Here is a 15,054-nt window from a genome sequence, read left to right on the forward strand (position 1 = left end):
TCACGTTTACTCACAAGCATGCCACTGTTGTGTTTACCAGTATGTCTCTTGACGCGTTATTTTTAGCCTCTTTTTACGCGGAAAAATATGAACTGAAAATAAAATAGTCATGTACTAGGAGTAAAGTCAGACTGAGTCCATTCCAAGAATTCAATCAATCGGAGTAATCCCAACATGATATATAAGCGGCAAGAAACTCGGCACCTGTCAGGCATCCCACTCCCACTCCCACGAGCACGCTACCAATCACACACCCGCCCATCCAATCCTGAAAAATCCTCCCAAGCCAATAACCACCTCGCATTTCGAATATGTTCATTGCATCCTTTTGGAGAGCAACAAGCCACAAGGACACCCAGTGACTGACGGACGCTGCCTCACCACCATAATGGCAAGCTAATGTCAGTCTGGAGAAACGTGTGGGGTTTGTCAAGCACAGAGCCGCTCAGTCTAACAAGGTATTGGCAGTATTTCATTATATCCGATTAATTCTGTACGGGGGATTCATGAGGAAGGAACGGAGCTGAACGCCACGCAGATCATATGTTTCATTGAAATTGCTTCACTTTCCTCTTGGCGTGCGAGTCATGATGATTTCTGGACTGGAGATCATGCCGTGGGAAGAGAGAGAGAGAGAGAGAGAGAGAGAGAGAGAGGAGAGGAGAGAGAGAGAGAGGAGAGAGAGAGAGAGAGGAGGAGAGAGAAGAGAGAGAGAGAGAGAGAGAGAGAGAGAGAGAGAGAGAGAGAGAGAGAGGAAAGAAAAAGGTTAATGATAAAAAAGAAAAAAAATTAAAACTAAGAAAAGAAATCACATGACATGCGATAATAATAAAATCACGTATATGAATCAGCAGCACACCAGACAGGGCAGCAGACACCTATACTTGCTCTCCCTGAGAATTGAAATATCTCACAAATAAATTATGTTTTCATCCCCGCGCGGCGCTAACCTGTCATTAGCGGCCAAAACTTGCCTCACGCCCTGCCCTCTGACCCGTATAAGGAGACACAATCATAAACCAACCGCGGCCGCATTACAAGAGAAATATAGACACACACACACACACACACACACACACACACACACGTATTTGTGCGATTCTCAGTCAATTTCTGGCAGCACGATCCCTTTGTCCCTGCTTCACTCCCACGTGCTGCAGGCAACGTGTCTCCAGCGAGTGCAGAGTGGCTTGGCATCGGCTGACGTTATAATCCCAGTAAGGAGATCTGGAAACTACTAAAAACAGACGCTTGCCACCCCCCCCTCCCACTCACTCTCTCTCTCTCTCTCGTCTCTCTCTCTCTCTCTCTCTCTCTCGTCTCATCTCTCTCTCATCTCTCTCTCTCTCTCTCTCTCTCTCTCTCATATATGGCATTAGTACAGTGACCACTAGTACATCTGTTCATCAGACTTGCTAGTTTCCTCGAGCTCAGTTCATATTAAGTCCTGACCTCAGTGAACCATGATCCTAATCAGTGTGCTTGTCGCCGCCTTCGTTAACTTCAGAGTCAGTGCGCCGCCGCCACCTAGGCCGTGTTCGCAGTGACATTAATGGGAGAGACTCCACTTACGGTGCAAATCGAGCTCTTCCTAATCTAACCGATTGAGATCACTGGTAACTTGTGTAGCAGATGCAATTAATTCAAATTATATTCATCGATTCGGGAGACTTAATTTAGCTGAGCCAAGTGAGTTGTGTCTATCAAGAGAGCGGCGGCTTGAGGGCCTACAACCGCAGTAAGGAAATGGAGAAGAGGAAGAATAAGAGATCGAAGGAAAGCTCCACAGAAATGTAATTCGACGTTCCTGGAAGAGTAAGATCATATGATTCTTAATTATTTAAAGGTAATGAATACGTCGAAACGAGACTGAAAAATTATAATACTAAATCAAACCACGTTTCGGAGAAGAAACTGGATAGGAAATTATCCCTGAAGGTAAGCAAGACCCACTCACAACCAGGATAGGATGACACAACAGCACAACCCCACGCCTCACTCCCACGTAAAACACGGCAAACCGATTCTTTGAACACGTCCAATACTCTTCTCATAATCATTAAAAAAAGTCCAATACTCTTCTCATAATCATTAAAAAAAATAAGCTATAATAGTAAATAAAACAAACTGTATAGTATCCTTACAAGTTTGAAATGTATGTAGAATCAGAAACGTTACAAAATCAGTTAAGGTACATTACATGTCTCCTCGCCTCTCTGCCAGCCTGGTGGTGAATGGACTGTGAAAACAAATTTTAGAGAAGTTTCCTGTGTCGCCCGTGCTGCTTTTTTTTTTCACAATTCTCGCCAATGTATACTTGTACAAACAATGGACTAGGATATAAACAAATAACAAGATAACAAGAACAGACAACGCAAGGATAAATATTTTCACACACACTCAGACTTGTACGCACACTCGTAAATTAGTAACACACACACACACACACACACACACACACACACACACACACGACTTGCTCGGCAGCCTGACAAACGACTGGAATACTTTGACACACTTTCCGCATCGAATATATCACGAATACTCGCCCACCGCTCGCAATGCATCATTCCGGTGCCACGTGAATTTGGCCCTTGGGAAGCTTATAATTTTGTGCCATCGTGGAAGAATGCGAAAGATGATCCCGGCACTTGTTTTGGGAGCGACACACATGATCGTGCTAATGTGGCGAAAAAGAAGACGAGATGAGACAATGTGTCGGTGAGTTTTAGAGAGAGACAATAGATACCGAAGCATGAAGGGATGTGTGTGTTTATTGTATGGGTATATGAGGTTATCTTGAGGAAGTTTAGGCGATGAGGTGGAAAAGTTTGAAGCGAGAAGTGTGTGTGTGTGTGTGTGTGTGTGTGTGTGTGTGTGTGTGTGTGTGTGTGTGTGTGTGTGTGTGTGTGTGTGTGTGTGTGTGTGTGTGTGTGTGTGTGTGTGTGTGTGTGTGGTGTGTGTGTGTGTGTGTGTGTGTGTGTGTTTGCCTGCCATAAGAGTAAAGGGGAAGTGGTGAAGTAAATTTGTGGAAAAGTGTGCCCATTCGAAGATGTCATTGTGATTAGCTGGATAGTGTGATTCATAATGCCATTTGATACTGAATTATTTTTTATGGATGTTAATTATCCTGCAGAAACGTATTAATTTTGCTGCAGCCAGTCATAGCTAAAAAAATGTTTCCCTATTGGAATATGACACGCAACATCCCAGGCTCAGGCCTTCAAATAACAATACACTGAGCTAATCAACCTCTCTTGTTTGAAAGATACATGGGGAAATTTAGAATTCTTATCTGTTCATAATATTAAAACTATTGAGGAGAAGCACTTTATAAGCAGTGCGTTGGTGTGGGCGGAGGCGTCAGGCGGTCAACGGTGTTTCCCAACCTCACTCATAACTATTTTCCTATATTCTTAAAAAAAAGATAGATAAATAAAAAAAATTGAAAAATATCACTCTGGACTGCAAAAATCGGACAAATTCTTAAAACATTCGTGAATACGTAATCTGTTTATTTGAAAGGGCCTACCTCACCTGACCTTACCTGACGTGACCTAATCCATTCAAACTGTATAAATCTTCGTAAAACATTTCTGCCCGACCTTCGTTTTCCTTCATCAACACAACACTGGATACGACAATTACGTGTCAAAACCAGAAACAAATTCAGTCCACAGAAATTAATACCCTGAAATATATATATACCACAACATCCGCCTAAAATTAGCAGTTAAAATGCCATGACCATTCTGAACTGTGCATCTCCATAAAACATTTTAATACTGATAATAGAAATTCTGATCACGCGGCGTCAGAGAGCTCGAATATTTATTTACTTTCCTTCTGGATTTTTCACATTTTTCGTTATTCTGGCTTTTCTCGCCAACAACCACAGGGTCTCGCGCCGTCTTGGCAACACCTAAACTCCATTACGGACTCCCAGCGGCCCTTGCCTCCCTCACACACTTACTGCGGCCAGGGGAAAAAGACTGATGGAAAGGTACTGCTATTGTTTAGTAAGGATACGAGGCCAAGGAGCGGCTATCAAAAGGGATCCAAGCTTCAAGGTGAACTGAACATATATATAACAGAATATTTACCTTTGTGAGGATTCAATTGCTTGACCAAAGTAGGTTAGAGAAGACTGGAGAAGCCTTTGTTCTCTCCTCAACACGTGTGCCATGGTGGTGGTGATGCGTGGAGTCCGCTGCAAAGAAATGAACACGTGCGATAATGTACGAACAGCTTAGCATCTAAATGTATTAATACTAATCATATAAATATACAGATTAAAAGAAATGAGAAAACAGAAAAAAAAAAGTTAGTAGCGTAATATTGACAGTAATAGTAATAGATCTGACGGTCTGAGTAATAAAGAGAGATAACACAAAAAAAGCATGTTACATACACTTTTATGATAACACACATCATATGAACAACTAAATATTTAACGACCAACAGATAAAAAGAAAAGAAAGAAAACAAAGAAAGAAAGAGAAAAGGGAATAAAAATAGTTGGAGCTTAATGTTCTTTTTATGCTAACGAAAAAAAAAAAACATTCGTAGAGATTAAAAGAAAAAGAAAAGAAAAAAATGAAAGAGACCAGCATTTATTTAATATCAAAATATTTAAATGCACAGGTAAAGTAACAACAAGGTGTACACGTGGCTCGCCAAAAACACCTCTGGGCTATTACCTATTGCATAACCTGTACTGACACACTTACTATTACCACGCACATTGTTCCGCTCCGATGATCGTAATAACAGTGATCCGGACCTGACGCAACCACGAAGGTGTAAGGCAACCCACGGCATGCGTACACTGCTGGCCTGATTATATACAGGAAGAATTATGAGTGAAGAGGAGATCGTGTGTGTGTGAGACAGACAGACAGACGGACAGACAGACAGACGGACACAGCCAAACACCAAAGATGACGGACAGACAGAGAACCCAACAGCAACAGAGACAAACAGACAAAGAAGGTGGAGGACATTAAAGGAGAAGCGGTAACGACAGTCAAGAATCACCAATCAATCAAGGCTAGTCAGGGTCAAGGTTATGAGGAAAGAGAGAGAGAGAGAGAGAGAGAGAGAGAGAGAGAGAGAGAGAGAGAGAGAGAGAGAGAGAGAGAGAGAGAGAGAGAGAGAGAGAGAGAGAGAGAGAGAGAGAGACACGCACACTGCAATACGATGAGAAATATTACTCTGCCACACTCAATTTTATATCAATATTCAACGCCATTCAACACTCGTGACTCATCACATGTCCGTAGTGAGGAGATGCCGTGTTCACTGGCTCTTTATCACATTCCCCTGGCCACGCCCTTGCTCCCTCTCTCATTCACCTGTCGTCATCCGAATGTCTGTCACCACGTATCTCTCTCTCCTCTTCCGTTCTCTATTCTCTCCCTTCCCTCCTATGTCTCTGCCAATAATCGATGCTCCTCCTTTCTCTCCCTCCCTCATCCCTCTTTCCCACCTCTACAACGTCATCACGTATCCCTTCATTCCCTATCTAAAAGACGGCCTATTCTCGAGTTGGCCGCGTCCTTGTTCCACTCTAGGCCCACGACCTGTGAATATATTTATTGTATGTAAGCAGAGTACAATACGTGAGAACATGGAGAGGTGTCGAAGAGAAGGGAGAAGTAAGAGCTGTGTGGGGAGTTTGAGTGGACGGAAGGGTGAACTGCCAACTCTAGGACGCAGTATTCTCCACTTTAAAGGCGAAAAAATCAGTTTGAAATGTGAGATGTTTATCACAACGTAATCTTAGCAACTTACAAGTAACATTTATACACTTAAGACACTTGACAAGCCCACTGACAAGATAATTCATTGTCACACTAACGCGTGTATAATTTGGCTTGCATTGCTTTGAGAGTGACATATCATGACTCATTATGTATTATTCCAGCCTTTACTCTCAATCCCATTTCATGTATCACTTGCATTCTTCATCAGCAGCATCCTAACAAGCTAATTTATTGGTTAAGAAAAAAAGAGAAAAAGAAATTAATAAGACAGGAAGGAGAGACGCAAGTGTAGTGGAGGGGAATGCAGACACCCGTGCAGACAGCAATGGTTGGTCGACATGTTACTCTTGCTCAAAGGAACAATATCGCACAAGACGCATTCTAAATTCATAAATAACCTATATAATTTATGGAAAACCGTTAATGACGCAGAACACAGGTATGTAAATACAGGTACTCTTACTGCGTCCTATTACTGTCCTGACAATTATTTCCCCAACAGGTGAAAATACCAACACTGAAATTTGAGTGGCAGTCATTTATACTAATTACGGGTGAGTAATTAGCAGCTCTAGGGCCTGTTTTAGTTTTATACACGGCCTTTGTATCCATTTGACACCCACTAAAACTAGAGCAATCATTGGACTCACAAAGTGTGGTGGCGAGTTACACAGAGTTACAGTCAGAGGGAAAAAGTCAGAAAATAACAAATGACCTGCTTTTTATATACGAGTAAATGCACAACTAAATACATGCAGAAGTAGATAACCAAAAAACGAATATGAAGAATATGAATCTCTCTCTCTCTCTCTCTCTCTCTCTCTCTCTCTCTCTCTCTCTCTCTCTCTCTCTCTCTCTCTCTCTCTCTCCATGCTCTCTCTCTCTCTCTCTCTCTCTCTCTCTCTCTCTCTCTCTCTCTCTCTCTCTCTCTCTCTCTCTCTCTCTCTCCATGCTAACATCCTATCGTGACCACACGCGCCACGCCAGCCTACCCTCCCTGCCTCCTGACGCCGCTAAACTCTACTCCAACATTATGAACTCCGGAGTATGTCTGAGCCGAGAGTTCCTCCAGGCTGCTCTCGACCCACTGCTAGCCACTTCCATCCCATGCTGCAACAGACGCTCAAGACCGCTGCTCTTATTCAGGGAGAGGAAGGCATTGTGGTGATGGGGATGATGCCTAGGTAATAGAGACATGTGTTCGAAACTCAAAGGCTACCGTCTCCTTAATGACAAGGAGGAGTGTCGCAGAGGCTGCCTTTTCACGGAAAGTCCTCATTGTGACGTCCAGCTGGCGACATAAGGGCTACCGGGATCAGAACGTGACGGTTATATGTGTGAAGAGAATCGTAACGGTGCGCGCGTCACTTAATCCTACGAAATGAACTCATTGGCCGGTACGTCAGCTCGGACTGAGGCAACCCAGGCAGAAATTGCGAAGAGCCGTAGCCTAAATTACTACTGATGTATACTAGGGACTCTTCTCAGCCATCACCATGACTCCAAAACAGAATTCACCACTTTCGCATTGGGAGGAGTATAATAATGGACACCAACACGGCCAGTCCTGAAGGGAATAATTCAGTAAAGTGATGTCTGCCACACAAAGTCCAGGAAGCATCAAAATATCAGCCTCACACACACTGGTCAGCTTCACGCCCTGTTTGCCAGAGACAGTCCGCCGAGAGGAGCCTCTAATGAATGAAATAATCAAATTACTCGGCTGGACTTGGGAAGCGTTAGGTTCTCTGCATAATTCATGGCTGCATTGTTTGGCAAGCAGTGAAATAATGTTCCAAAAGTGTTGGTCAATAAGCCCTTACTCATCATTAAGGCAAAAATTAATGGTCAGTATTTATGTATCCGTCTGTAAATACACACACACACACACACACACACACACACACACTTACATATAGTTTACTTGTATAAAATATTAAATTATTTAATTTTCTTCTATGACAGAACTTTAATGTCTGCTTTAATAGAAAATCCCATATTCTTTTCTGTTTCTTTTATCTATTTATTATATTCATTTTCTTTTGCCCACCTTCTGCTCGTATGCCAGAAAGAGTCGTGTGAGGAGAAACTACTATACAGTTATGCCCTTCTTCCTTATATCGGCCTCCCCTATAACAGAACTTCAAGAGATGCTATCGAAAAGCCTCTTTTGGTTTCCTTTTACTATTTATTTGTATCAAGTAAAAGCTCACACAACATACCGCTTTCTAACTATGAATCTCTCTCTCTCTCTCTCTCTCTCTCTCTCTCTCTCTCTCTCTCTCTCTCTCTCTCTCTCTCTCTCTCTCTCTCTCTCTGAATGATGTAGTGGCTGCAGCAGAGGTGAAGAACAACAATTGAAATAAGAATGTTGAGGAAGTATAAAATATTTTTTGTCCCTTCCCTTGTGAACTAATCCTCCATTATTAACATGGTCGAAAGCGAGTAGTCTGTTGCAATGATTCGTTAAGCTGTACCCAGTATTCCCGGTAGGCACACACGCCAGCTGCCAGACGTGTACTGTGCTGTGATGTAACACTCGCCGCTCCACCACCACCTCACCCTCGCCGATTTGCTTCCCGCCACAATAACCGATCAAGACTTCCAGTTCCAGCACTTTGTTTCCAGTTTTCCAACCACAGTTTTTATTTCCTTTTTTTTCTTTCTTTTTCCAATACAACATGCAGTGATAGAAAGTTTTTTTTTCTTTACAAAATGAAAAAGGCGCACTGCAGGTGGTTCCAGGAGACGATGATGTTGACGTATTCACACAGTTTCTCTCAATTGTAACTTAAATCATCACTAACTCAACGTAACGTGATAAGCAGTTACCCCTTGTAGCTTTCCATACGATACGTTGTCTGTTACGGTATTGAAAAACTCGCCCAGAAACGAACAGCTTCCCAACTTCCTACCGTATGAAAGCCAGCCACCAGCAACCGCAGAGTAAACAAGCCTTACTTTTGAAAACTTAGTGAGAGTACGTACAGAGGAGAAAGAAATTATATTACCGTCAAATATAAGACAAAACGAGTGAGGGGAATAAACGAGAGAATCGAGATGAAGAAAACAGGAGTGAATTTGAGGTAAGACAGAAGGAAACAAGAAATGAAGCACGATGAGCACAAGGTTAAGCATGATGAATGGCGTTAAGAGACACGAATTTTTTTTTTTTTTTAATGGATCGTGAACCTGAACATGCGTGGTATTCATGGCGGTATAATACATAATTTATGATGTTGGAAGCAGTAGATAATCGGAGTTAGAAACATGTAGTTGTTGAACTTAAATAAGGCAGTCGCCCAGAAGACTTGCAGTGATGACTTTCAAATGTTAAGGTATAATAAGAATCACGTTCCCCCCTCGTTGTGCACATTTAGAGTTCCGTGTGTGTGTGTGTGTGTGTGTGTGTGTGTGTGTGTGTGTGTGTGTGTGTGTGTGTGTGTGTGTGTGTGTGTGTGTGTGTGTGTGTGTGTGTGTGTGTGTGTGTGTGTGTGTGTAATAATAATAATAATAATAATAATAAACGGTTTATTATTTAGGCAGTTGACAAACTGAAAATGTACATAGGGGATGGGGATGTGGAAAGGTACGTGACTAGTGTTCGGTAAATGCCAAAACGAAGGTGGTTTTATTTATCCTATAAGTGGACAAATGTTCGACAATCTTGTTAGCACACGTCGCATCACATTTCAGATAATTCATGCTTTTTTTGTATGGAGTAACCTAAAAATATACTAGTGACTATGAAGGGGAAAACTACAAAGTGAGAGAATTTCATGATTGTAAATACACGGAGAAAGATAATCACATACTAGTATGCTTAAAAAAAAAAAAGTTACTCGCACCATAGCATAATGAAATAATTGATGGTCCACCGGTCTATAAATACAGTGTGAGAAATTCTTACTTTGTTATAAAAATAGAAAATCTCAAGTTTCCAATTTACATAATTCTTGCAAGGATCCTAAAATAAAAAAATAATAAAGATTCCTTCTTTAAGTACAAAACCAAAATCCCATACATTACAAGGCAAATGAAAGGAAGTGTCTCTGCAATACACACGACACTGCGCCAGCAACCAATGCCTTTCACACACTTCTCGGCCTGATTCATCTGCAGCTTCAACAAAGGTACAGTGAACAAGACCTAAATCAACAGATCTTGCTCCGACAATAGCGGGATGACATGAAGGCCTGAAGACCGTTTGCTGTCACGCTCCAACAAATGCACGCACGCACTCAATTAAAATTTAGTTTGCGTCGTGCCAAGTGGCTTATGCGCAAAAAAAAAAACTTGTTCCTCGGAAAGTTACGGGATTCAGAAGAAAAAAAGTGAGAAGTAAAGAAGAGAAACTAAGAAAGTCACAAAGCAGTCTTTAAATATGAGAGAGAGAGAGAGAGAGAGAGAGAGAGAGAGAGAGAGAGAGAGAGAGAGAGAGAGAGAGAGAGAGAGAGAGAGAGAGAGAGAGAGAGAGAGAGAGCACTATAAACTAAACAAACCTTCAGTAATATGCTGAAATCGAAAGGAAAACATTTTCTCGAGGGAGGGATTCAGGCCATGACCTCTCACAGGGGGAACCAATAAGAAAATGTCAACAAAAACCAGTCCTAATGGATTCCACATATTGTTGATTAATGTGTGTGTGTGTGTGTGTGTGTGTGTGTGTGTGTGTGTGTGTGTGTGTGTGTGTGTGTGTGTGTGTGTAAATATAGATTGACAGACAAATATATATAGAAACACACACACACACACGCCCACATGAACAAGTGTGAGAAGTGGTCGGCGGGACGGGTGGAGCTCAAGGGCATCCCGTCTCCTCCCTCCTTTCCTCCCGCAGTCTGCCCCGCTCCCTCCCTCCCTGCATCCGTGCTCTGCCTCCCCCACCTTCACCCCACATCACCCGAGGCAGCCGCCCTGCCGTCTGCTCCTCTCCGGAGCAAGCTGACCTCAGTTAATCACTCAGCCCCACACGCGAAGCTTTCCCAACATTCTCCTTTTTGCAAATCGACGTTTAGAATGACTTTGGAAATGATGACGACAGCACAGAGCACTTACACCTACCAGGACCGCGCTGGCCACTGCACGAGGACGAAGAGGAATTAATTAATTGTCAGAAGAACCCAGCGTTGGTAGAATATCTATTATAGACCAACTCCATGCGCTCTTTTGTCTTTATCGCAATAACAGTGAGGTGTTGCTTTTCTCTCTCTCTCTCTCTCTCTCTCTCTCTCTCTCTCTCTCTCTCTCTCTCTCTCTCTCTCTCTCTCTCTCTCTCTCTCTCTCTCTCTCTCTCTCTCTCTCTCTCTGCTATTCCACAATCGACAAAGAGCAGTAGCATGAGCAGATGTTGCCTTTAGACGATCACCATTATTTTACGCACTTTTCCACAGGACATCTGGAAAGGAGACGCGCCTCCTCACTCCTGTCACACAAACCCACGTCGGGCCCTCGCGTGGAGTCCGTCTCACGAGAACAAAGCAAATATCACAAGACTATCATCACTAGATCCAGGAAAAGCTCAGAGGTGAGTTTACTTCAGTTTGTGCGAAGGTTCGAGATGTTCAGATGCGAATTGTCGGGCGATGACACCAGTGCACCTGCCGCCCTGCCCAGGTAAAAGTTGCCACTCGCTGCGTTGCCAACAACTGCTCCTTGTTATTGTGTATTCGAGCTCGTTTTATGGTTCCTAATGTTTTCCTGGACTTGAGCTTTAATGCTATTACAGTGCACTCATACTTCTCCGACCGGCCAATTACGACGCAAAGAAAACGGGAAGACAACGCCGCCAACACAATTTTTTTCCCTCTACTGTTGCGTCCTCCAGTCTGAAATTCCTCCAGCCCTCACGACTTTCCTCATTATTCTCACCACTCACCGCGCGCCAAGACCCGCCTCACTCACCCCACCTGCCCGCAAAGGTGTACTTTTTATCCCCCAGCCACGTCATCTCTAATAGGAAAATAAATGTATGCAATATTCAAATACTAGTACCACCAACACAAAACTACCCACTCCAGCACCAACAATGATGAATACGAATGTCGCCACGACAAAAATAAATAAATAAATAAATAAATAAATAAATAAATAAAATAAAATAATGCACGTAGAAACACACGCTTTTAAAATATATGTATATAAAATGCGAAATGCAAAATGAAGATGAATTAAAATAAGTGCGGTGAGCATCAACTATCACACTTCCCTCCGCCCACCAAGCAGCGACAGGTTGACAAATGCCTTCATCATCCCCCAGGCCATCACGGCGACACCACCTTAATGGAGCCTGATGGCCACTGAGTCTCAATACTGAAGACAAGGTTCGTGCATGATTTTATTCAGCTAAATTACTATTACCTGAGCAAGGAGAAGAATTTACACCAAATAAAAGTAGTGGAGTCCGACCACAGTGTCATGTTTTAATGGAGCGGCAAAATGTTTTTAGTATTAGACTAACTGCAAGTACATTTCCCTTCCCACCCGCTGCTCTTCAGGTAACAGGTATACCACTTAATAGTATGATGGGTTCGGAGCCACTCCAATAATCAATTTACATATTATATATATATATATATATATATATATATATATATATATATATATATATATATATATATATATATATATATATATATATATATATATATATATATATATATATTTCATTTTTTCTTTATTTATTTATCTGCAAAACTACGTTCACCTTTAACATCTATGCTGTCTTATCGTTGTAGTGTGACGGGCCTGATTTCCATAAAGCACAGTCTGTGACGCACCTTCCCAAAGCACTGCCGGCAGCGAGCTCCACCTTGCCTGCTGCAGTAACAAACCCCCAAGCTTGCGAGGCGCGTTCTCTCCTCGACGGGCGGCACGAGCCGGTCAAGCGTCGAGGGCAGCTTATTGAGACCTGGTGACTTTGACCCTCGGCCTTCTGAATGTCCAAGCGCACCCCGACGCCCTATTTGGTGAGTCTCGCTTTCTGAGTTTGTGATTTACGGGATGGGTGCACACACCCTGGACCGACCACCTACATACAGACGACTTAGCTTAAACTGCCCACGCAGGCTCTTTCGACGAGGCTGTAAATCATTGTTTCTTCGAAAGCAGAGAAGAGTTCAAGAGAAAAAGAGAGACTTTTAGAGGTTTGTGGAAATGAGTTTGGGAGATTTTATGTTGCTTGTAGGGTTTCAACTTGAGCAGACCACTGATGGATGAGGGGCGTAGGCATCAACTGTCAGATTCTGTCAATGACATGCAATATTTATCTACCTTGTATTCCAAAAACATAAAGCCAACACCGGACACGTGGTCCTCCCTATGCCAAGGTAAGAGCAGACAGATGATTCCTGACTCACTCTTAGGCATCTTAGTCAGGCTTTTAAGGTCCATCTGTGTATCAGAGGATCTGCAGCCTCAAGGGGTCCTCCTATGCCGTCCTCTCTTTTTTTTTTTTTTTTTCTCTCTCTCTCTTTCTCTCTCAATTTCGCTGAAAAAAAAAAAGGTGCACAGGTTCCCTTGCCATCGAAAGAGACAAAAAAGCGTCTCTGAAAACAAGAAAGAGGACATAAACCTGCATGAGTAAAATTCACTTACAACAAAATCACACGTGCTCGATATCATCCATGCCATTGGTAAGTCTCTCTCTCTCTCTCTCTCTCTCTCTCTCTCTCTCTCTCTCTCTCTCTCTCTCTCTCTCTCTCTCTCTCTCTCTCTCTCTCTCTCTCTCTCTCACACACACACACACACCTGCCAAGATAAAAATAAAACAATAGCAAAAGTGCGAGTCAAACCAACTTCTTTCATCTTTCTTCCAGCGGCAGAGGAAACAACAGGAAAGAAAGACCAGCCACACAGACGAGATACAGCTGCATGTGATGCGAGGAGCCACGATCCTGGCCTTGCAAGTATTAACTTCTTCAAAGGCGCGAGTAAACTGACGATCGTGCAGGCAAGCGGCTTTCATGTCCGTCACAGTTCATATGGAAGTTTACTTTGCGGATTACTCCACTTCCAGCCACTCACTTAAGAGATAATAATGCGAGATGACTTCAATATCGAATGTCTGTATTTGCTAAACTTCTATTTCCAGACGACTTGTATCTACAGCACATTTTTAGTACCTGATACTTTGCATCGGTCGCAGTACTTTGTTTTCCAAAAAGATGACTGGAATGTTTGCTTTTGTTTCAGCAGGAAGCTCACTGGTATTCATCAGGCGCGCTTTTCATACTCGCATGAATAAATGTTTCAAGCCATGAATTACAAGATCGAGACGTGTATCTGAAACTATGATGACATTCACGAAGATTCATCAGACCCGCATCGCCAAGGGAGTCATAAATCAGCAGGCGCAATGAAAAATGGTCATCTCGGTGGGGTCTTCACTCACTGTCCGAACAATCATTCAAAACGGTACTAAATGAAGAGGAAAACTAGTATGATATGTCAATTATTTAAATCAAGAAGAAAGGATTATTACATTCTCTCGCTATCTCTCCATTTCTCCTGAGCAGAGGAAGGGAGTGCAAGAAAAGGTCTCCGAGAGGCAGGTCCGGGGTCTGGCTGCTGCCCGGGTCCGCTGAAGGCGCCAGGCAGTCCTTACTCGGGCTGGTCGTAGGCATCTTGCCAACATCTGCATTCCTCCCTCCCTCCTCCACCTCTACCATTACTACCACACTACCAGTTGTGTGCTCTCTCTGGTGTGTGTGTGTGTGTGTGTGTGTGTGTGTGTGTGTGTGTGTGTGTGTGTGTGTGTGTGTGTGTGTGTGTGTGTGTGTGTGTGTGTGTGTGTGTGTGTGTGTGTGTGTGTGTGTGTGTGAGAGAGAGAGAGAGAGAGAGAGAGAGAGAGAGAGAGAGAGAGAGAGAGAGAGAGAGAGAGAGAGAGAGAGAGAGAGAGAGAGAGAGAGAGAGAGAGAGAATAATCGTGTGTGTGTGTGTGTGTGTGTGTGTGTGTGTGTGTGTGTGTGTGTGTGTGTGTGTGTGTGTGTGTGTGTGTGTGTGTGTGTGTGTGTGTGTGTGTGTGTGTGTGTGTGTGAGAGAGAGAGAGAGAGAATAATCGTGTGTGTGTGTGTGTGTGTGTGTGTGTGTGTGTGTGTGTGTGTGTGTGTGTGTGTGTGTGTGTGTGTGTGTGTGTGTGTGTGTGTGTGTGTGTGTGTGAGAGAGAGAGAGAATAATCGTGTGTGTGTGTGTGTGTGTGTGTGTGTGTGTGTGTGTGTGTGTGTGTGTGTGTGTGTGTGTGTGTGTGTGTGTGTGTGTGTGTGTGTCTGACCACATGTGCGTGTGCGCG

At 43.1% G+C, this 15,054-nt stretch overlaps 1 protein-coding gene across 7 annotated transcripts in view; it reads right to left on the reverse strand.

Moving 5' to 3' along the window:
• The window catches only part of LOC135112561 (uncharacterized), a 153,165-nt gene extending 148,950 nt beyond the window's left edge, over nt 1-4,215 (reverse strand). For 6 of the 7 annotated variants that reach the window (XR_010274462.1, XR_010274461.1, XR_010274458.1 and 3 more), the window contains exon 1: nt 4,104-4,215. Coding sequence is in view for 1 of the 7 variants with exons in the window: in XM_064027021.1 (XP_063883091.1) it covers nt 4,104-4,186 (83 nt within the window). In the remaining 6 variants the exon portion in view is untranslated. The remainder of the gene's footprint in view (nt 1-4,103) is intronic. The other variant, XM_064027021.1, reaches the window with a different exon arrangement.
• Nucleotides 4,216-15,054: the final 10,839 nt, after the last annotated feature.

Source organism: Scylla paramamosain, chromosome 24 (genome assembly GCF_035594125.1).
Source record: "Scylla paramamosain isolate STU-SP2022 chromosome 24, ASM3559412v1, whole genome shotgun sequence".
NCBI lineage: Eukaryota > Metazoa > Arthropoda > Malacostraca > Decapoda > Portunidae > Scylla > Scylla paramamosain.